This window comes from Fistularia commersonii, chromosome 23 (assembly GCF_037954325.1).
Source record: "Fistularia commersonii isolate RoL2024-O1a breed Wild chromosome 23, RoL_Fcom_v1.0, whole genome shotgun sequence".
Classification (NCBI taxonomy): domain Eukaryota; kingdom Metazoa; phylum Chordata; class Actinopteri; order Syngnathiformes; family Fistulariidae; genus Fistularia; species Fistularia commersonii.
In genome coordinates this window covers 8969554-8991713 of record NC_141306.1, presented here as the reverse complement: position 1 = coordinate 8991713, position 22160 = coordinate 8969554, and the positions used below count along the sequence as shown (strand labels likewise).

At 43.6% G+C, this 22160-nt stretch overlaps 1 protein-coding gene across 4 annotated transcripts; it reads right to left on the bottom strand.

Moving 5' to 3' along the window:
• On the bottom strand, positions 1 to 21913 carry carhsp1 (calcium regulated heat stable protein 1). Of its 4 annotated transcripts, none has more exons than XM_086170247.1 (6): positions 21756 to 21913; positions 9538 to 9714; positions 3040 to 3150; positions 2079 to 2187; positions 1056 to 1178; positions 1 to 567 (listed from the first exon to the last, which is right to left on the bottom strand). In XM_086170247.1, exons 3-6 carry the CDS (start codon positions 3125 to 3127, stop codon positions 405 to 407), a joined length of 483 nt encoding a protein of 160 aa, XP_086026373.1. In that variant the 5' UTR covers positions 3128 to 3150; positions 9538 to 9714; positions 21756 to 21913; the 3' UTR covers positions 1 to 404. The 4 variants fall into 4 exon arrangements, with proteins under 4 accessions (XP_086026373.1, XP_086026375.1, XP_086026372.1 ...); XM_086170249.1 differs by having other exon boundaries at positions 3046 to 3150; XM_086170246.1 differs by lacking the exon at positions 9538 to 9714.
• Between the last annotated feature and the right edge of the window lie 247 nt (positions 21914 to 22160).

The window sequence follows — 22160 nt, the reverse complement described above, 5'->3', positions numbered from 1 at the left end:
TTCTGTTGAAAATGCTTTATTGGCCTCCCGGCCATCAAGGACACTCCGGCACAGACGGCGCTGGATACAAAGAGGCACGGGCTGTGCAGACGGTCTAAGTTCTCTGGGTGAAAGGACGCACATCGCGGGGGAAACCCCAACCCCCACCCAAACATCCACCCCAAACCCCACAATTAGTGAACCCCTCCCCTACAATAAACATTCCTCCAATGGGCATAAATCCAAAGAACTATCAAACCAGCTGTGAAAGAATGAAGAACATATAGTACCCCGTTACCCAGGAGGCCAAAGGAGCCCCTCCTGACCTGAATCTCCTCTTACTCAGTTCCGCCTTTAACCCCCTGGCCCTCCCCTCCACTTCCTACCTCTCCTTTTCTTTTCCGACCCCCGGCCCCGCCCACCGCTCAGCTGCTGACGATGTGTCCCGTCCAGGTCTCGTGCTTGGTCCCCGCTTTGAGATGGGTGATGGTCACCTCCACCGCCTGGACCTTTTCCAGTTTGGGGGGGATGGAGCAGACCTTGTAGCTGACCTCGTCGCCCTCCACCGGCACGTACTCGCCCTCGATGCTGGGAAAACACAACCCCGGGGATTAGCTTCGACGAGTTTGTGAGGACACACTGCCAGGTCCTCAAAGCTCTGAGGAGAATACTTGACTGACTTATTAAAACTGACAAAAAAAACGATAATGACACAATGTCATCATACTTCTAATGACGAGCAGGTTTTATTTAGAATGTACTCGCAACGCATTTTGCAACATGCAAAATTTTGTACTTGCAACTTGCAACATTTTGTTGTGTCTTGATATGACATGTGAATGAAAGTGAGAGTCTGCATGTCAGCAGGATGTGTCAATGAGACATATGAATGGGAGGATGAACATCTATATGTCTCTATATGATGTGTAATAGGTCTCTATGTGTTTGTTTGTGAACAAGTGAAAAAGTCCTGGAACTTAACATATTTTCTGTATCTTCCCTTTATACATAATGTGTAAGCTAGCTTACGCCCCATACTAGCTCATGTACACACAAACACATATACACAGGCTTACTCCGAAATGTGAACGAAGATGTCGGCGCCCCCGTCGGACGGCGTGATGAATCCGTGGCCTTTGGAGCGCGAAAAATATTTACACACGCCACTGAACACTGGGCCCTCTGATGCACGGGCCGTCCTGCAGGGCAGAGAGAGAGTGAGGGAGGAAACACATCCAACTGTGTCACTGTGTCAGTGTGGTGATCCATCGCAGCCTCTGATTGGCTGGGGAGTGTTCTTTTACTATCATGTTATGATGCTTCTGAACACTGTTTGCTCTCATGCTGATAAAAAAAAAAAAAAAAAAAAAGACACACCTTTTCAAAGATTTTCAAATGATAGAAGCTAAGACCGCTTTAGTCACAAATCGACAAAACCGAGACTTGTAAAAAATAAGAAAAATAGAAGGAAGTAAGCTCCAGTGCAAACAGTAAGCAAAAATGAATAGACAAATACATAAAAAAATTGATTAAGGCAAATAATAAATTCGTTGTTTTTAGACAACAGCTTGTTTTAGCCCAGGAATTAATTCCATTAAAAAAAATGTAGAACATCATTTTCCACAAACCTGCATAAATATTACCTTGATATAGACAATTACTGTTCTCTGGGATTCATAGTCTATTTATTGTGAGGAGAGGTCACACGCAGGAGTATGTGCTTTGTCAATCACTAATTTAAGTATATGTTAATCTCATATCAAATAAATCTCTCACACTGACTAATGTAAAGTAACAGGTAGCATGTTGCTACATCTACATGTGCTGATTCCTGCTCCCGAGCGTCGGGGCCATTTCAGAGGCTCTCCTGCGCTCAAGGTCAGATTATTACGTTGTCACTCTACTTCCTGTTTGCGCCAACAAAAGGCCCCCAAAGTGTTGCGATAACTTTTGCCTCAGAGGTTCCTATTTTTACACAAGCTGACAAAGCTGATAGTGGTTGATCAGTGGTTGATCAAAGCTTGATCAGTGGTTTTCCTGGTTATATCGAATGTTATGCACGTGTGTGTGTGTGTGTGTGTGTGTGTGTATGTCCTCACGCAGAGCAGGTCCTGTTTCGGCGCGTGGGCAGAGGGCTGGGGATGGTGTAGCCTCTCATGGGGGAAGGTGAGCGGTCTCTGTATCTGTGGGCAGGAGGCAGCAGGGAATCTGGAGGGGCCGAAGAGTGTGTGTGTGTGTGTGTGTGTGTGTGTGAGAGAGAGACACACAGGAGACATCATATTAGTGGTCGATGTGAGGAGTCAATATCTCTTGCGTGTGTGTGTTTACACCACTCCCCGCATGCGTTCTCCGTGATGACCAGTATCCCATTATGCCCTTTAGTGTGATGGAGAGCCAGGTTTGCATTCGAAGCACAGCAGCTTTTCGTATTAAAAGAGTTAAAAATAGCCCTGGCCGCTCAATAATTGTGGTTTGAATAAATAAAAAACCGGAGCCGTGCTGCCGGGGGGTCGGTGCTCCTCGCTCTCACAAGGCTTTTTCAAAAAAAACAATAACAGCCGAGGTGCGTAATTTGGCTGATTCGCCTTTGACACACGGGTTCATTGTTGTTAATAATGACCTTCTTTCTCCTGAAGACACTCACAGGAACACTAGACTCGAAATGGAGGAGAAGATTTAATGACTATTCAATGTGATACCTTGAATAAGGCACACAGAAGCAAACTAAAACTAGGCTTCTAAACTACATTCATCAGCAGGTTGAGCTCAGAAAGGCTGGGAGTCTGATCTCCAGGCGAGCAGAGGGAGAGCCCAGGAAGTCGACTGACAAATAGTTTCTGAATTTGTACTGATATCAACATCCATCCACTTTTCTAGAATTGAGTGGTCTAGGTGGGAAGGTGAGGGTCAGAGAAAATGAAGGCTCCTTATATTGGGAAATTTAGAAAAACGATCATTGATGGAGGCTCTTTTGATTAAAAAGAGTGAAAAACTAATAATAAGAAGTTATTAATCCGATCCTATATGCATGGATATTGTGTATCTGCAGATGGGACACGCCTTTACCCGTTGACAGCGTGGGATTGGCGGAGGGTGGTGGAGGTGTCGTCGGTCGCGCCTCGTGGGCGGGCGTGGTCTGAGAGGACATGGCGGCTGATCACAGTGTCACACCTGCGGGACGGATGAAATTAGATATTATGCGATGAACTGGCATGTTTACGTCATGCGCACGTACGGCAGTCGTGTCGTCCTTCGCCCCGCATTGTCCCAGCTCACCCTGAGCGATGAACCTCGCCCAGCACCCACGCACGCTGACCCGCTGATGACACTGTCGGAACTGCCATTACCATGGCAACACCAATTGGGGAAAAGAAAGTCCGACATCAGCGCAAGCGGGCCGGGGGAGGGGGGGGTCCCCTCATTCACACCGACCCAGGCTTTGCATCATCAGCAGTTATGTAATCTGCAGCGTCACTAATCATGGGAAACGAATGTGCTTTCCTCGACACATATATTAGCATGCTATGGTACACACACACACACACACACACACACACACACACACACACACACACACACACACACACACACACACACACACACACACACACACACACACACACACACACACTGTGATAGTGGTATTTTAAACGATGTGGATAATGTGGTTAAGTATTTTAAATGACATAAAATTTATTCAGAGACTCATTGTTTACATGTTAAATCTATATAATGGTAATGTCCCAATTAGTGATTTCAGCACAGATTGGTTTGACAATCGCATGTGATGATAGAATCGATGTTACCAGGTTACTATTGGATGATCATGTTTCTAATTTCTTCGTCAGAAATGTAAATCAGATGTCGAACCCGGAAGATATCCACATCAGAAGATCAGGAAGTATGTCTGGAAGATGTTGCATTGGAAAATGTTATTAACTTGAAAGAAATGAAAGAAACAACATGGCGGGGGGACGTCACAGAGACTGCGAAGATCAATATCTCATCGAGGGCGGGATATCAGATGTGATCCGGAGAGGCACCAACAGAAACATCATATCTGGGTGATGCACAGAGGTTTGGCTCTGGAGGGAGCGGAGCGCCTGAGCTGCCCTTACTTAATAGACACCGGCTTGATGTAGTCTTGGTTTCTGTGGAAAAGCCCTGCTTCCTGCATGTGAGCACGTGCGCGCACACACACGCATGTGCACGCACACACACACACTGAAAAGAAGGAAAAGACACACACAGGAAGGAAAAGAACCAGACAAGCGCCAGACAAGCGAGCGGTGATATTGACGTCATGAGTTGACCTGATGGAAATTCTTACATTTTAGCGCAAATACATCAAATGAGACACCTCTTGTTTCTGTTTATTTTTGTTCATTTATTAATATATATTTATTTTACCAAGGTTTTTCTTTGATGCAGCTCCAGTTGTCACATGACTTGGACCTTTAAAATGTAGGTTTTGACAGGTAAAGCGTTTCTAAGCATATAATGATCACAATTCTAAGTCAAATGTATTTGCAAATGTTTTTGCATTTTCATTTTCAGAATGTGGCTGCACATTTTGACACATGATGAAATGAATAAAGTAAGCCCAACCGCATTTTCATTTTGTTCTATTAGACTGCTCATTCTGTGCTTTATCGAAATGAAAAAGCAAAAGATGTGTGCGATTTCAAGACATACCCTGTAAATTGTTAGAAATTATCAAATTGTCAAATTTGAAAATGAAAAATCATTAGCAAGAAAGAAGATAAGGAGACTTGGTGGTGGAATGAGGAAGTGCAGTAGTATATACAGAGAAAGCGGCTAGCAAAGAAGTGGGACACTGAGAGGACTGATGAGAAAAGACAGGAGTAAATGGGAGATACAATGTAAGGTAAAGATAGAGGTAGCAAAGGCAAAACAAAGGGCGTACGATGACTTGTATGCTCGGTTGGACAGTAAGGATGGAGAGAATGATCTATACAGGGTGGCGAAACAGAGAAATAACGATGGAAAGGATGTACAACAGGTCCGGGTTATTAAGGATAGAGGGAAATGTATTGACAGATGCTAGAAGAGTGATGGTAAGATGGAAAGAGTACTTTGAAGAGTTGATGAAGGTGGAAAATGAAAGAGGCAAGGGTAGAAGAGGTGACTATTGTAGACCACAAAGTAGCTGAGATTAGTAGAAGTAAAGTGAGGAAGGCCTTGAAGAGGATGAAGAGTGGAAAGGCTGTTGGTCCTTATGATAAACCTGTGGAGGTGTGGAAGTGTCTAGCTGAGGCAGCGGTAGAGTTTCTGAGTAGTTTATTCAACAGGATCTTAGAGAGTGATCTTAGAGGAGATAAAGTGTGATGGTCCCCATTTAGAAGAATAGTGGGATTTGCAGAGTTGTAGCGGCTATAGAGGGATAAAGTCAATGAGCCATACAGTGAAGTTATGGTAAAGAGTAGTGAAAACTCGACTGAGAGCAGAAGTCAGCATTTGTGCACAGCAGTATGGTTTCATGCCTAGAAAGAGTACTACATGCGCAGTATTTGCTTTGAGAATGCTAACAGAGAAGGCCAGAGGGAGCTGCATTGTGTTTTTGTAGACCTAGAAAAAGCATATGACAGGGTGCCAAGAGAGGAGCTATGGTATTGTATGAGGAAATCCGGAATGGCAGAGAAGTATGTTAGACTGGTGCAGGACATGTATGCTAGCTGTGAAACAGTGGTGTGGTGTGCTGTAGGTGTAACAGAGAAGTTCAAGGTGGAGGTGGGGTTCAAGGTGGAGGTGGGACTCCATGAGGGATCAGCTCTGAGCCCCTTCTTGTTTGCAGTGGTGATGGACAGGTTGACAGATGATGTTAGACAGGAATCTCCATGGACCGTGATGCTTGCAGATGACATTGTGATCTGTAGTGAATGGTGAGGCTACAGGGAGTGGAGATCAAGAAGTTGGAGGATTTCAGGTACTTGGGGTCAACAGTCCAGAGCAACGGAGAGTGTGGTAAAGAGGTGAGGAGACGGGTTCAAGCAGGTTGGAATGGATGGAGAAAAGTGTCAGGGGTACTATGTGATACAAGACTATCGTCTAGAATGAAAGGAAAGGTGTACAAGACAGAGGTGAGACCAGCGATGCTGTATGGCTTACAATGACCATAAGACAGCAGGCAGAACTAGAGGTTGCAGAGATGAAGATGTTGAGGTTCTCTTTGGGAGTGACCAGGATGGATAGGATCAGGGATGAGTCTATCAGAGGGACGGCTGAGGTTAGATGTTTTGGAGAGAAGGTCAGAGAAGCCAGACTGAGATGGTTCGGTAATGTACAGAGATGGGAATGTGAATATAGTGGTAGACGGATGCTGGAATTGGAGCCGCCAGGCAGGAGGTCCTGAGGAAGACCAAGCAGAAGAATTATGGACGTAGTGAGAGGGGATATGAAGGTAGTTGGTGTGAGAGAGGAGGATACAGAGAATAGGATTAGATGGAGAAGCTTGATTCGCTTGATTCACCCCTGAAGGGAAAAGCCGAAAGGAGAAGAAGAAAAGATAAGCAGAAATGCCTTTTGATTTTCAGAATATGGCTGCATATTTTGACTCATAAATAAAATGAATAATCGATCACCCGAACCGCATTTTTACCCCGCAAAAAAAGGGCCAAAAATCTAAATGGAATGAGTCATTGGCCGATCTTCTTCGAAAGATGTTTGGGCACTAGAATACAACACACGCTCAGCTGTCCGATACTTGATAGCATGGCACTTCGTAATGCTGTCACGCAAATCTTTCAATTAAGGAACCGGACAGACCTGCAGACAATTTCTGAATCGGATGCCAATGATAGACTTGAGCAGATTACAGAGAGCTTGTTATCAACAGACAACGTGCCCGAGCTAACCCCTTCTCTGATACCAAACACCCCTGCTATGTTTGTGGCCATGCAACAAATACGTTTCGATCACATTGAAAGGGGTGCTGATGGCATCCCCTTCCAGGCGCAACCGAATCGGGTTGTTGCAGGCCTTGAGGAGTCATATGAGTCACCGGTTGCACAAACACAAACGGTTTTGATAGCTCATCATACCTGATCTTTTGCAGATCATATGCGTCAAGTGAATAATCCTGTTCTGCTGCTTCCTTGCACACTTGCCTTCTGGAAAGGTCACATTAGAAGTGTTTTACTACAGTATTAAATCAGAACTGATCACCAAAAATCAAACAACTGAAGCCTGTGTAAACACCTAGAGCTCTTTCACACATTTTCAGGTGACTGACTGGCTGTCAGTATGCAGATGACAATACGAAAAAACACCCGCGATGCAAGCTGATGAACTGTCCTCACCTTTTTTTTTTCCCCGTCTCCTCCGTGGGAGGTAAACACTGGTGCCGAATCCTAACACCGAACGGCGTGCCGCAATGTTTGGCTGCAGCATGACCGCAAACCACAGGAGTGGCGCAGTGACACAAAGCGAAAGCCTAACAAGACATTTTAGCAGCTTTTGGAGGGAACTTTGAAAACTAAAGTACGTAGTATCAAGGAATGTGAACCTTGGTTATGATGCACAACATCGATGGCATCAAGTTAAACTCTGCCACATGTAAGAAAGAGTAAGAGCACGTTATGAGGCACTCAAACCTTTCTTTCTACAGAGGGTTAGCATGGAAGCTACATTATTTTATGATGCATTCCATCCATTAGCATCATGAATTTAGGGCTATTAAAATAGTACACACACAAAAAAAAAAATCATTACCTATAGAGGGCACAGTGGGCGTTCAGTTCATGGGAGCTCCCCATGAACAAGAATCCTTGTAAAGCTTAAATTGAAAACGTGCACGTGAGCGTCAACTGAAGAGAGTCCATAGAATGGGAGACTGAAAACCGTTTTTTTTTTTTTTTTTTTCTTCAACTACCGGAAAGAACCGAACCCCTGTGAATCCGAAAACTGAGATGGCGAGCAAAGCCCAAATCGTAGATGTGGTTTGGCCAACCATGATCCAGACTATATCCTGGGAATTTACATACACACTCACACACACACATTACCAAGGATTGAGTTCTTTCACAAAAATTTTACAATTTCCAATGGCTTACTCTTTTTTTTAATTTTCTACTGTTTTATTTTAAGGTTGTCACAACGTGACTGATTTTTTCTACAACAAACTGATCATTTGTTTATCTTCTCGTTTTGTGAGGCCTACTACTCCTTTGAACCTAGGTAGGTATTTAGTGCTTTTTTTTCCCCAAATATTGGCCCCGAAAAGCGCTACACATCTTTGGTTCTAGGACTGTGATGATGGCCAGCCACCAAAGATCCCCAATCACCAAGTTTTATTTCACTTTCACTTCCAGGGGATCGAAACCTTGGGGCGGACACGAGACACAAAAGCCTGTGTCCTGTGGAACTTTCCACGACTGCGCTTGCTGGCGACCACGCCACCCAGAAAGCCTCCTGATTCAGCAGATACCAGTGCAGTGGGGCGTAATCACACACACATATACATACATACATGCATACACACACATCCAGCTGCAGAGACAAAACACTGCTGGTGTGGTGTGTCCATTGTAGTGTATGGCCTCAGGAAAGACAACAATGCAATTCATCTTCTGTAACTCACTGGCTGTGTCTGCCTGGATTTCAATATTGCATTCAAAATCGATATCCAAGTGTGAATCGGGGGCATTTTCAACGGTCTTAAAAGCCCATTGCAGATGGAAACCCTTGCGCATTTGACCGCTGTTGAAAAATAAATGGATATTCAGCTGGATGCATGCAATCGGTGCATTTGGTCTGAAACCCAATGAGGTCCACAGTGTTATGGAGGTGCTGGCATTTGTTCTACTTTTTGTCAACTTTTGGATTTATGTCAAGTCTCAATCTTAATGTCTTTGGTTTGTGAGGAGGAAATTGATCCGAATGTAAGAGACTATATCCACAATCCGCAGACACGCCGGAATAAATCTCTCGCTCCTCCTGAGTGAGTCTATCTTCTGGTGAGAAAGAGGAAGTCTTGTCGCCACCCTTCCTGCTCAAGGCTCGCCCTCAATGAAGCCGGCCAAAAATATTGCGGCGGTGGACCCCCTGCCGTCATACCAAAGAATGCAAGGCAATGTTAATTTGCCAAGATAGACAGAATCATTGATATCTGTAATATCACAATGAGCTTTGGCTTGGTTTAGGAAAATCCGGCTACACCACTGAATCTGACCTGCACAAACTCATACTGACAAAATAAAGCCTTAAATATTAGCCTGTACACAATTATGTAACATCACTTCAATGGCAGTCTGATATATAAAAGAAATGTTATTGGGCTGAGTGTTGTTTCAAAATACGCCGCTTACATTGTTTCATTGCACTTTCATTCACTCCATTATTATTATGATTAACTATTGCTGAACACGCATTGTAAGGAGAAAATTAGTCGCGTTGTATTGGGTATGTTCAACAAAATAATATTTAAGAACAAACATTAGCAAAAAAACAAAAGCCCTGAAACTAATAAGAGCGTGATATTACAGCCACTGCACAAAACTGTACCACCAACAGGAAGTATTTCCTGCATTTGAGACTCACCCGATAGTTAACAAAACTGGCACACGTGCGCTCCAGTGGTGTGAAAGACACAAAAGGGGAGAAACCGTGCAGAATTGAAACTTTTGATGAGTCCTCGTCCGTTTCCTCTCTTTTCACTTCGACTCCGACTGACTTGCTCTCTTGTTTCCTCAAATTCCTCTGGTGAAACCGAAAGGGCTGCATGGAAAAACACATGGGAATTTGGAGAGGAGATAAAAAATTAAAAAAAAACACATCATCGGCAATATTCATCACGCAGCAGAAGGAAACACCTTGCTGACTCTAAACATCTGCCGCTGACCTAGGGTGACATTAAACTTTAAATTGTGTGTTTTAACCTGAACAGAATACATCTCCATGCTCTAAACTATGAGGAATTAACGGACCGCTCATGAGTGACACAAGAGACTTAGAAGAGGCGGTGAGAATGTTGCAGAGCAGTATATATGCGAAAATCATAGGAAAACAGGTATTAGCATAGTGTGTAGGTGCCTGTCGCGTGGGAGGTTGTGAGGAGGAGGAGGACGTTTGTGTGAATACTGTTGTGGTAATTCAGCCCATTAGTTGGTGAAGAAAAGCTCTGATGTCCATTATCTGGTCTTTGGAAGTCATAAAAGGGAACTCTTGCTAATCACCTCGGCATTCATCTACCCGACACATGTCTGGACCCACGAGTGCAGGAGCACACCGGCAATTACTCTGCTCTTATTATACTGCACTTTTTAATCCTGACTGCCAAACTCGAGTGTGTGTGTGTTCGTGTGTGTGTGAAGTGATAAATGCAAAGCGCACACACACTGCTAAGAGACGGACCTTGGTCCTGCGATTGGATGAGTCGCCGGCAGCGTGTGTCAATACATCTTCAGCACTTCAAACAACACCGGCTCCTGACGGCCGGGTGCAAAACTGGGAACACGACTTCCTCGCTGGCGAGGAGGATGTACCGCCGGGTATAAGGTTCCCCATGCGGGTCAGAGTGGAGTCACCATCCACTAGCGATGGGCAGACGGCTCCAGGTATCAATAGTATCAATAGCAAGTCAGATTGGGATCTATATTCACAAGATGAGATTGATCATTTCTACAGTGTTCGAACTTGCAAAAATTACCTTGCCGTAGTTGCAACGTCAGTGCCAGCCGAGAGGATTTTCTCAAAAACGTGGCAGTTAGTAAGTCACAGGCAAAGTGCATTAAAAGCAAAAAAATCTTAACATGATATTGTTAGTGGAACAAAAATTCTTTCTTCTGCACTTTTTTTAACTAAAAGCTTCAGGGGTTGTTTAGCTGTTTGCACTTTATTTATCATTTTCACCAATTGTTGTTATTTTTTTTTTCTATTTATTTTTTATCTGATTCCCTGAACACATGATGCCCTTGGAAAAAAAAATGTTTCAGAATACTTATTGTTGAGTGATTATTTAGAACAACTTGATCTAATCTAATTTCTATTTAATTTTTTTATTAATGTTTCTGAACACTACTTCAAAAAAATGTTGTGTCTGTTGTGTTTGTAAATGAAGATATAGATATTTTCTATCCGCCTACACAGTTTGTTTGAATTCTATACACATTTTTAACTATTTAATACTAAAAAAGGAAAAAGAACAAACTGTCAGTTCAGTTACGATCTACTGATTTGGCACTAAATGCAAATTTTGAAAGCATCGAATAGCCTTTGACAAAAGGATAAAGAAGAAACAGAGAAATAATTCCGCAAATTATCGGATGCCAAAATTCAATATACAGTAAATACTTCCCAGTTCAATGTATCGTGAGCATGCCGAACCTCATAACTGCCATCACAGATTCATTTTAAATCAGAAAAACCTGAAATGTCAACACGCTGGCACCTGGGGAGGAAACTCCCAGCCTAATAATAGGACATAATCTAGTTTGCAGTGCAGGCAGTCAACTGGCGGATGAAAGCAAAACCTGCTACGGACTTGATCGCATTTAGTGGGCAGATTGCGCAGAGGACGGGGACATACGGCGTTCATCATCTTTCCGGGATCATCGACTTCTGCATTGGCGTCGCTCCGCATTTCAGATGAACCAATAAACCACCGATTGGCCTGATTCAATAATGAAAACAAAGAATTTGAAGGATTCCTTTCATCCTGCTTGATGATTTATTCATATGGATGCTTCAGATGAGGAGAGGATGAAGAGTTACGGCGTGGCCTTTGATCCAACTATTTTTACCCCACCTTTTGTTTGGCGGGATGAGACTCAGCCTCCTCTTAAATTAGTCATGCTTCTTCTTCTTCTTCTTCTTCTTCTTCTCCGCCCCCCTCCACTGCTGTCCGTGGGCACAGTCACACCAGCCTGCCACCTCTCGCGGTCATATTAGCCGACCACAGAGCACGGAACGGTTTGAGAAGCTCTAGTTAAGAGGATATGGTTCACAGTATGGCAGTCAATTGTATTCACAAGGTTCTCTTCCCCCCAGCACGGATGTGAGATGCGTTTGTAGAGCACTTAACGCATCACAAACGCCGATTCTGACGTTGGCTCTAAGCTGGCCATCCCGGAGGAGGTGGTTGGGGACAGAATGCTGGCGATTCGAGTGAATCCCTCCCACATTGGACAATGTCAAGAGCAGCTTCAACAGGAGACTCAACCACACTCCGGCTACAGAAACTGGTTCCTGCCCGTTGCTGTTGCAGGTGGTTTAATATGCAAGCAGAAAACTCGTCTATCAATCTATCTATCTATGTAGATAGATAGATATACACATATACCGGTGCATACACACATCTTATTTTGTATGTAAACATATTCAATTTTGATTTTTTTGATACATTTTATCTAGACATCTATTATCTATTTTATCAGACTAGCCATAAAATGCTCCAATGAAAATGAATGCGAGGGAAGGGTAGAAGAGGTGACTACTGCGGATGTAGTACTACAGCAGTACACAGAAGTAGTGATTAGTAAAGGTGAGCTAAGAGGGTAAGGTATGGAAATGTCAAGCAGAGGCGGCAGTAGAATTCCTGGTTAGATTATTCAACAGGATCTTAGAGAGGGAGGAGGTGCCAGAGGAATGGAGAAAACATGTGATGGTGGACATTTTTAAGAATAAGGGGGGTGTGCAGAATTGAGGAATAAAGTTGATGAGCCATACAATGAGGTTACGGGAAAGAGTCATGGAAACTAGACTGAGAGAAGTCAACATTTGTATGGTTTCATGCCTTGAAAGAGCACGACAGATGTAGCATTTGCTTTTAAAATGCTGGTAGAGAAGTACAGAGAAGGTAAGAGGGAGCTGCATTGTGCCTTTGTAGACCTGGAAAAACAAACGACAGGGTGTCGAGATGAAGTTTATTAGACTGGTGCAGAACATGTATGCAAGCTGTGAGACAGTGGTGAGGTGTGCTGCAGCTGTGACAGAGAAGTTCAAGGTGGGACTACAGGGATCAGCTGTAAACACATTCTTGTTTGCAGTGGTGATGAACTGGCTGACAGATGAGATTAGACAAGAATCTCCATCGACCATGATGTTTGCAGATGACAACGTGATCTGTGGGGAGAGCAGGGAGCAGTTGGAAGAAAGGAAAAAGAATGAAGGCCAGCTGCAGCCTCATAATGTGTGTGTGTATCAGAGGGACCCAAGTGGAACAGTGAGGCTACAGGCAGTGGAGATTAAGAAGATGGGGGATTTTCAGTAATAAGGATCAAATGTCTAGAACAATGGAAAGTGTGGAAAAGTGGTAAAGAACCGCATTGGAGCAGGTTGGAACAGGTGGATAACAGTGTCAGCATCAGCAGAATGCAAGAAAAGGATGAAGATGCTGAGGTTCTCTTTGGGATTGCAGAGGATGGATATGATCAGGATTGAGCCCATCAGACGGATACTACATGTTAGATGTTTGGAAAGAAGATCAGAGAAGCCAGACCGAGATGGTTCAGTCATGTACAGAGGAGGATAGTGGATATATTGATAGAAGAATGCTGAGGTTGGCGCTGCCAGACGGGAGGCCTAGAGGAAGACCAAAGAGAAGATTTATGGATGTCAAAAGGGACATGTAGTTAGTTGGTTTGAGAGGAGACACAGGACAGGGTTAGATGGAGGAGGTTGGTTTGCGATGGCAACCCCTGAAGGAAGCCGCCAAAAGGAAAAGGAGATTTCTATATCCATCTCATTTGGTACATATAGTTATTCCCTATCTGTGAGACAGCTAGATGACTCTTCTGATTTAATATTTATAGTCATTTCCATTCCAATTCTGTTTGTAAATCTTTATCAGTCCAATTCTGTAAATATATTTGTTGTATCCATCTAATTCCACACACACACACACACACACACACACACACACACACACACACACACACACACACACACACACACACACACACACACACACACACACACACACACACACACACACACACACACACACACACACACACACACACACACACACACACAATAGCTTATTCCTATGAAGATACCATTGTTTATTTCAGGATATATTCTCGCCTTAGAATGTGTGAATGTACCCGGCTGCCACGACAAATATATCCCTCTTTAATAAAGTCTATCTATCCACCTGTGTATGAATGAGTATGATTCTTGCACTTTTACTGCCAAGGCCCAGTGAGGGAGTTGGACTCAAGACTTTGGCTCGAGGCAAACACCAATGCTGGTCACTCCTTCCGTTCTCATTTCCTTCTTCCTCTTCACAACAGACTGACTAGACATCCTGAGAGGGTTTGCCATTTGAATCGGGGCACTGGTCTGTGATTGCTTATTTACCCCCCCCCGCCACACACACAGAGTATATATATAATATATATATATATATACAAAAATTGATGAAGTCATGTGCTCACTTATAGCAATAAATAATTTAGACTCATAATGCTTTTATTTCATTGAAACAGAAATCTTTCAATTAAATTGTTTCAAATTATTCCAAATTCCAATCATTTCTTGTTCAAATAATATGGTTGTCAAGAAAAATACAGATACAAATTCATATATATATATATATATGTATAAATAAATCCACATTCTGTTGATGACAAGGCTGAAGCACCAGATGGAAACTACAAGGAATGTCCTGGAAATATGTTTGGTCAGTTAAATGCATCCCAAGGCAGGGGCTTAGCTACGATCGCTGGAGGAAAAAGGAAAAAAAAGGGCTGTAAGTAGATACAAGCCAATACTTGGAGACAAGAAGGAACATCATGCACCAGAAAGCATCGTGCATTGATCAATCAATATGACCTGCTGGTATTTAAGCAACCCGGCAGCTGACAGGCGTTCTCAGAGCCACGGACGGCTTCATCGATCGGACCAATCATCTGCTCGGACCTTGGTCGGATAATGGATCATAAAAGTGAGCAGAACAGGGAGGAGGTCAGCACAGAACTAGATTTCACACACATTTGCTTTTTTGGCCTATTAGGCTTATCGTTTTAGCTTGTAGGGACCTGCTACCAGGTGGGAGTAAAAGAAAAGAGGCTACAATGATGGGATGCACCATGCAGAGCTCTCCCCTCATGCCAGGATTACTAAAACATCTCAAGGATTGTGTTCCTTGATAAAGGACCATTTCTTTCACGCAGACCCGATGCTTGATGCTAATTGTGCATGAAAAGATGCCACGGCCCGTTTGGTTCTTATTAGCATGTGTGCAGTTGCTACTAGATCGTACTGAAGACGGTTTTGTTTGAAATTGAATCAAAACATTTTCTGATTTGGAGATGTAGCATATAAGTCATATTAGCTGCTTTCAGGCGGAACGGTTCTCCATAACTATCCGGCTCAGATATTGTTTTTGGAACTCCCCCGGGGGCAACTTTTTAAATTTTACATTCCCACAGGCACTAAGGAAGCACGGTAGAGCTGCATCTGCGACGTGCTCCTTAAGGAGTTATAACTACCAACAATCAGGTGGCTTCAGGTGTTTTTATTTCCTCTTTGCACTGCTTTGCCGTGTTAAAAACCATGCCGTTAGCCGACTCTACTTTTTTTGGCATGCACGGGATATCCCTCGAAGGTGAAGCAGGGCAGTAGAGCTTAGATCTCCTTGTCAACCCATTTCTTGCTGGTTCTGTTCATTTTGTTGCAAGAAAAACAGCTGACAAGTGACCATAATTGTGATTTAAAATATGGCATTTCGCAGTCTGCAAGAAGTATCTAGTAAGAGGCGTGGCTTATGAGTTCTACCAAACATCGATGTTATACGAGTTCCTATGAAAGCGTAAAAAGCCCCTGCCTCAGAGTAGGAGCTAATGGTCCCTCCACTGTCCCAATGCACACAGACATGGGGTACGTCCTGAAAACATTCTGGGAACTGCAAAAAGTTCCTACAGTGTGAAAGTGGCTATTGGCTGCTCGACAGCAGCAAACCATTGGTTTTGAAGGAGAAATTTGACCTCTTCTCTCAGTGCATCTATATCTTGGATCTCCAGAAAAGATCTTCGTCTTCTGGTTGATGTGGAGGCCGCGTGACTCCGTGTCCGACTTCTGGGAAGCATATTAAAACTGTTGTTTTGAAAAGTTATGCATTTATAATTTCTTTTAATTAGTCCAAAGCTAATAACTTTGGATAGCAATGTGGAGAAGTCCCCTAGGGCATAATCTTTAGAAGCAGCTGCCAGTGCAACGTAGCAAACGTCTGAGCTGCACCCACGCAAATGTGTGATTAAACGGCGAACAGGACCGACCAGAAAGGCAACAACATGCTGCTCTCCCTTCTTGTGTTAATTTGTTTTGGGAAAGTTGCGCACACTTGCCGACAGAGTGTCTATTCAATAGTAAAACAGTTGCCTCTGACTATCTAGTGCAGGGGTGCTCAATACGTCGATCGCAATACCGGTAGATCGCATGATATTAAAGAAAAAAAAAAAAAAAAAAAAAAAAAGACGTCAGCCTATTGTCCATCCCGTCACTTGATTGATATACAGGGCAGCCAGTCGGATGACATCTGATTTTTTCCTGACACTGAGGTCACTGCACATGCACAAACAACAGCGGGAAGCGCAGCAAAAAGTAACTTCCAACTTTTAGCCCACGGTTTTTTCTCTTAAACTTATGAAAGGGTATAAAATGATGGACCAAGCTGGGCCAAAGCTGGACCAAGTAAGAAGACAAAAAATTATCACTTTAATATGGAATGGGAGGAGGAATTTTTGTCACGATTACATTTTCGAAGTGTTTTCGCCTCATCTGCCCGTCTAACATTGCAATACCAAAGGAGGGTAATGTTGAGCGGCATTTTCGACCGTTCGTGGAAACTACAACACAGACGTCCCGGCAAAAAGTGAGCTTAGAAAGAGAAAGGTGAAGGAACTAAAATCCCAGTTGTCCGGACAGCAGTCACTTTTCACACAACAAACTTGAAAAGCGAAAGCCGCGACCGAAGCCTCGTTCCGGGTGAGTCATGTCATCGTTAATAAGGCAGGCTGTCAGCAGCTACTGTCCGGAGGATGATTCAATTCAGTGCAAGTCATCAGGGTGAACGTGGGTCATGACAAAAAATGTACATCATTATATTGTGTTGTGCAATATTGGCTCATGCGCTTACGCAAGGTACATCAACATACATTGTACGTATAAAGAATGTTGTGTATTTTTGTGGTGGGTAGATCATTTTGACTTGGTCATTTTATAAGTAGCTCGCATGCTGAAAAAGTGTGAGCACCCCCGATCTAGTGTTTCAACTACGTCAACGTGTGGCCACTCCTATGGCAAGGTCGAAAGTCGCAATCTGCCTGAACTAGGTCACATGACCCAATCAGCCGTCGACACGGTCGCGTGTGATTTCTGCAAGTGGCACTGCAGTCGCCATACCAGTGTCAATGCTTGGTGGTGTGATCCCAGTACAATATCTAAAAATATATTTATTTCTAAATATTGTGAGGCATTCACCGGGTCCGGGGGCGCTATGGTTGATATTACCTCCGAGATAAATACATTTTCAACAAACCCAGGGGAAATTCATTTTCAGAAAAAAAAAAAAAAAAAAAACAGCCAGTGTGGAGCAATGTAGCCATCTGAGGAGACAAACATTTCCAGTTGAACAGTGGGGCAAACGTCTTAGAAAAATTTGCTGTGTTGTATTTACTTTGAATGGCAAAAGAAGCAGCTATTTCATCCATGCCAGTACTTTCTGGTTGTTTTGACAGAATGCAACTGACATGCGATGTCAATGTCGTATAGACACGTATGTCTATACGACATGTGAATGAGCGATGAATGGTTGTACATCTCAATGACATGAGACTGAATGAGTGAATGGTTGTATGTCTCTAAATAACCTGTGAATGACAGACTGAATGCCAGTATGTCTCTATAGGACTTGTGAATGGTTGTGTTCCTACGTGGCACTGTGGCCAATCCAAGGTGAACCCTGCCTCTTGCTCACTGACAGCTGGGATGGGTTCCAGCCAGCCAGTGTGAACCTGAGTGAAGCATAAACTGTATAGAAAATAAATGAATTCATTAAATGCGATTTGATGGCCAGTAATTCAACCCCACAACTCGTGGGGGGGGGAGAAAACAAAAGCATTGGCTTGTTTCTCAACCCCTGATCTCTGGCCCGGTTAAGTCTCCAGTGAGAGCGAATGAAAAACTCTTGAGTGAATCCAACCTGGACACTCGACTCGAGTACAGAACCCGCGTGCACCGTGAATATGAACCCGCTCAAGCAGCCCCGTGTGAAACACCCGCGGCGATCTGGTGATAAGCCATTCGGTAAAGGCTGTAATTTATTTTTCTGCATTCTTGTGGGTTCCTTGAAGCTGTGCCTCTGCATGCTGAGCAGGAAAGGTGAGCTGGCCTCATTCGATTATTGCTTCAAATCCCCCCCGAGACTGTGCTCTCACCTGGTAGCTGCCTGGGAAAGATCGAGAAGATATGAACGCTGACTTTAAGCAATAACACAATAAAACTTTTCACGGAAAGCCAAAAACACCTGAAGAGCTGTGTTGACAATGACCAGTATGCAGATTTGCGGATATAGCGCTTTGTCAAAGTAAAATATTGCCACTTTGTGATCACCGCTCAGCAAAACAGTGGCCCCTGCATGTCGCATGTCTCACACACACGCACACACACGCACACACACGCACACACACGCACACACACGCACACACACACACACACACACGAGTAAGGGGCTGATAAGCACAGATACGGTACGACTTCTGGAGCCATTCCACTCAAGTTTCAGGGGTGTGAGAGGAGTACTACAATTAGGGCAAGTGACACAAACACACACACAGACACTGACAACCTGGATGCAGCTGCAACATTCATTTTCAAGATCACTCATAAACTACTTTTCATATTCAAATAACTGTTTCCTCATCTCTTTACATCGCTGGTATTCTTTCATGGTTGATGGTTTTCATGGCTAATTGTTTTGCTACTCGGCTGCTTAGTATTGAAACGGTCACAAGTGGAGGCCTTAAATGCACACAGACATGCGTTCACATCATTTAGAGGTGGGTGAGGGTGTGCGACATGACAACGAAATAAAAAAAAAAAAAAAAAAAAAAAAAAATCACATTATTTGATTATAGACTAATGTGACAGCTGCATAATTTGTCTGTAGACTGTTGCCTCTCAAACGGTTGCATTTATCTTCTCCTAACCAGCTCAGCCACGTTTAGCACAAACAACACGAACAGAAAGCAGCCGGGAGGTTTCACAGCCCAGGTGAAGACAGCGAGGGCGGACCGTGATTCAAAAAGCACCTCCACACGTAGCCTCGTACACAGCAACATATAATTTCTCTTATTTCAGCCTCCTTGTCTCCTGTTATCAATCACAATCGCGTCATCGTGAACTGACGTCTTTGAAACCGACGGCAGAGATGGGAGGTCTCTTTGTGCCTTTTAATACCTGTTGCCTCGACTCTTCTCTGGTGAAAGGGGGGTGTGAGACGCAAAGAGATGAGGCGAGGATAATTAGCTCAAAGGAAAGTGGAGCAGCTCTCAAAAGATGGCTCCCGCAATGCAGCTTGAGGTGCAACTTCGTGGACAGTTATTGTGTTTCATTGCTGCTTTTCGCTGCGTTTTGGAGTCATGCAAAGAAAAGAAAGTGGGAGGGAGCGACCGGGTCTCATGCACGCTGGTTACATTTTCAAGTCTCACGCGTAAAGTGTAGAAGTTAGTGGGTTCAATCAAATGGGGATGAGCTCATGATTCATAATACAAGCGGCGAAAGGCAACCAGACGGGATACTTTCACTTTGGATTCAGATTTATAAGTGTGGACTCATTCTGATATTTTGTTAATTTTCCAAGTTCTCTGACGTTTCTTTACAGCAATTGTCTCAACAGTAAAGCTCTGACTTATAATGAAAAAAAAAACTGAATGAGAAAATAAAGAGCAACGCATTAGAATCAGACAAAAGTAAATAAATAACATTTATCTGCTGTAGTGGAAAAAGGGCCCCACGAAAGAATGATTCATAAATTTGCACCAAGAAGACACTCCCCTTTTGTGATTATTTATGGCGCCAAAGTCAGAATTATATGAAATAAACAAGTTTGTGTCGATAAAAACATTCTATCAAGTGCTACACAAAACTTTCCATTAGTAACACTCAAATCCAAATGTGATTTAAAATTTAATACTCCAGCATCTGGAGTGGAAGAGACAACCTCATAGACATTAATTTTAGAATTGATTTAAAACTGTCAGCAGATTAGAATGAATTAGAAATGGAATGAACATTTGAATAAGAAATTCTAGGAAAAATAAATCAAGTTCATTTCGAGCCAAACACATCAGCTGATGTTTTCTGTTTCAACCAACAACAGGCTGGAGCCTGAGCTTGGAAACACACCTGATCGTTGCTGCAAAGCGCCAGAACACACACACACACACACGCACGCACAAACAGACACAAACAGACACACAAGCGCGGTTGTAACATTTCCAGCACTGAGCCTCCGACTTTAAAAGACTCTATGGTTGACTGAATATCTCTGGCCTTCAGTGAGACTTGGTTCAGTAAAGGTTCTCATGGTGAAAAATAAACAACAGAAATGAGGACCAGTTGCAGAGTTCCAGCTGAATCCTGTTAAATCCTGACCCAGCTCTTCAGGGGGGAAATGAGTTTTTCTCAGTAGCAGAGTAACTGACTGTCTTCCATTCCCTTCCCTTCACTACTTAAAGGACCAAACCTCTTCTTTCTTACAGCGTTTCAAAATAACTTTATCTCACTTGAGCTGTTCCTGTACTCCTCTAACTTTCCAGACTGGCTTGTGTTGGGTTGCGATCCGATGTGGACGTTAGGATCATGTTATTGTCCCGCGGCTCTCTCAGTGGGAGGGGAGACTGGGAAAGGGGTCTGTGTACAGTAAAAGCAACTTCTGGGATGAAAACATGAGGCTAAAAGTGATCCTGCGAGGTGATTAAGCAAGTATTACTTGCTTTTTTTTATCTTGAAAAAAATATAAGAGTATCATACCAGCCACAAATATGATAAACAAGCTGCATGACACATCTTGATTTGCTCATAAGGTGCTTTCCAAAATGCTTTGCAAATGAGAAGACAAAAGCCACAAAGAAATGAGAAAAAAATATTGCAAATATTGAGATGCAAACACACACACACACACACACACACACACACACACACACACACACACACACACACACACACACACACACACACACACACACACACACACACACCGTGGTAATGCATCCAAGGCACTTAAGATGTCTCAAGAGGAAAAAAGCCCCTTTCAAGTCTGTACATGAGCGCTTTTTCCTTATCTCTCCCACCCACAGTCTCTCTCTCTCTCGCTCTGTCACTCACACACACACACACACACACACACACACACACACACACACACACACACACACAGTGTATGTGTGGGGAGGTAATTGGATGACAGGGGTGTCCACAAAAACAGCCATTCTTCCTGGCTGTTGTTTTGCCCCCTGTCCCCCCTTCTCCATGGAAACACAAGTCGGAAGAAAAAAAGAAGAAAACAGCCGGCGAGGAAACAAGGACAGGTGATATTTACATCCGACATCCCCTGGAGTAGCATCATTTTTCAACTTTTACGGCGGATTTTTTCTTTTTTTTTTGTTACCGGAGCCTATCTGACTTCCCCTCCGTTAGCCTGTTGCTGAGTCGCAACTTTGCTAGTTGTTGCTTATCCTCCGCGAGGCGTTCACGGTAATGTAAGGATTTACTTTAAATGTCTGTTTTGTGAATTTGTTTTTCTCGTCGCTCACCTCACGGTTTTCCTTCAACTTCACCGGTAGGCTGTAGTTCCGGAGCCCGGAGCGCCGAATCTGACGGGGGTGGGTGGTAGAAGTTTGCGGTCGCTCGGGAACCCCGCCGGATGGAGGTCCAGCAGCAGTCAAGGTAACTTACACTCCGGGTTTCAGTGAACGGGCGTAACCGAACCCCCTCCTCTTCTGACGTCATTTACGAGAGCGTTACCGTATAGGACGACACAAAGGGCACCGGAAATACCCGGATACCGTAAATCACTTGTGTTTATACAGGCACCTACTGGATTGTATACATCATTTTGGCTGGCGGGCCAGATTTATTTATTTTTTATGCGCAGGCAAACATGGTATTATGTACATTGAGCAAAAATTGCAATTTAAATAGTTAAATTCTTTGGTTTT

What these genes read in the sequence shown, in the direction of transcription:
- carhsp1 (XM_086170247.1), bottom strand. Translation starts at nt 3,127, where the DNA reads ATGTCCTCTCAGACCACGCCCGCCCACGAGGCGCGACCGACGACACCT. An exon ending in CACGCTGTCAACGGGTAAAG is followed by an intron (nt 2,188 to 3,039) that starts GCGTGTCCCATC and finishes CGGCCCCTCCAG; the next exon opens with ATTCCCTGCTGCCTCCTGCC. An exon ending in CGAAACAGGACCTGCTCTGC is followed by an intron (nt 1,179 to 2,078) that starts GTGAGGACATAC and finishes TCTGCCCTGCAG; the next exon opens with GACGGCCCGTGCATCAGAGG.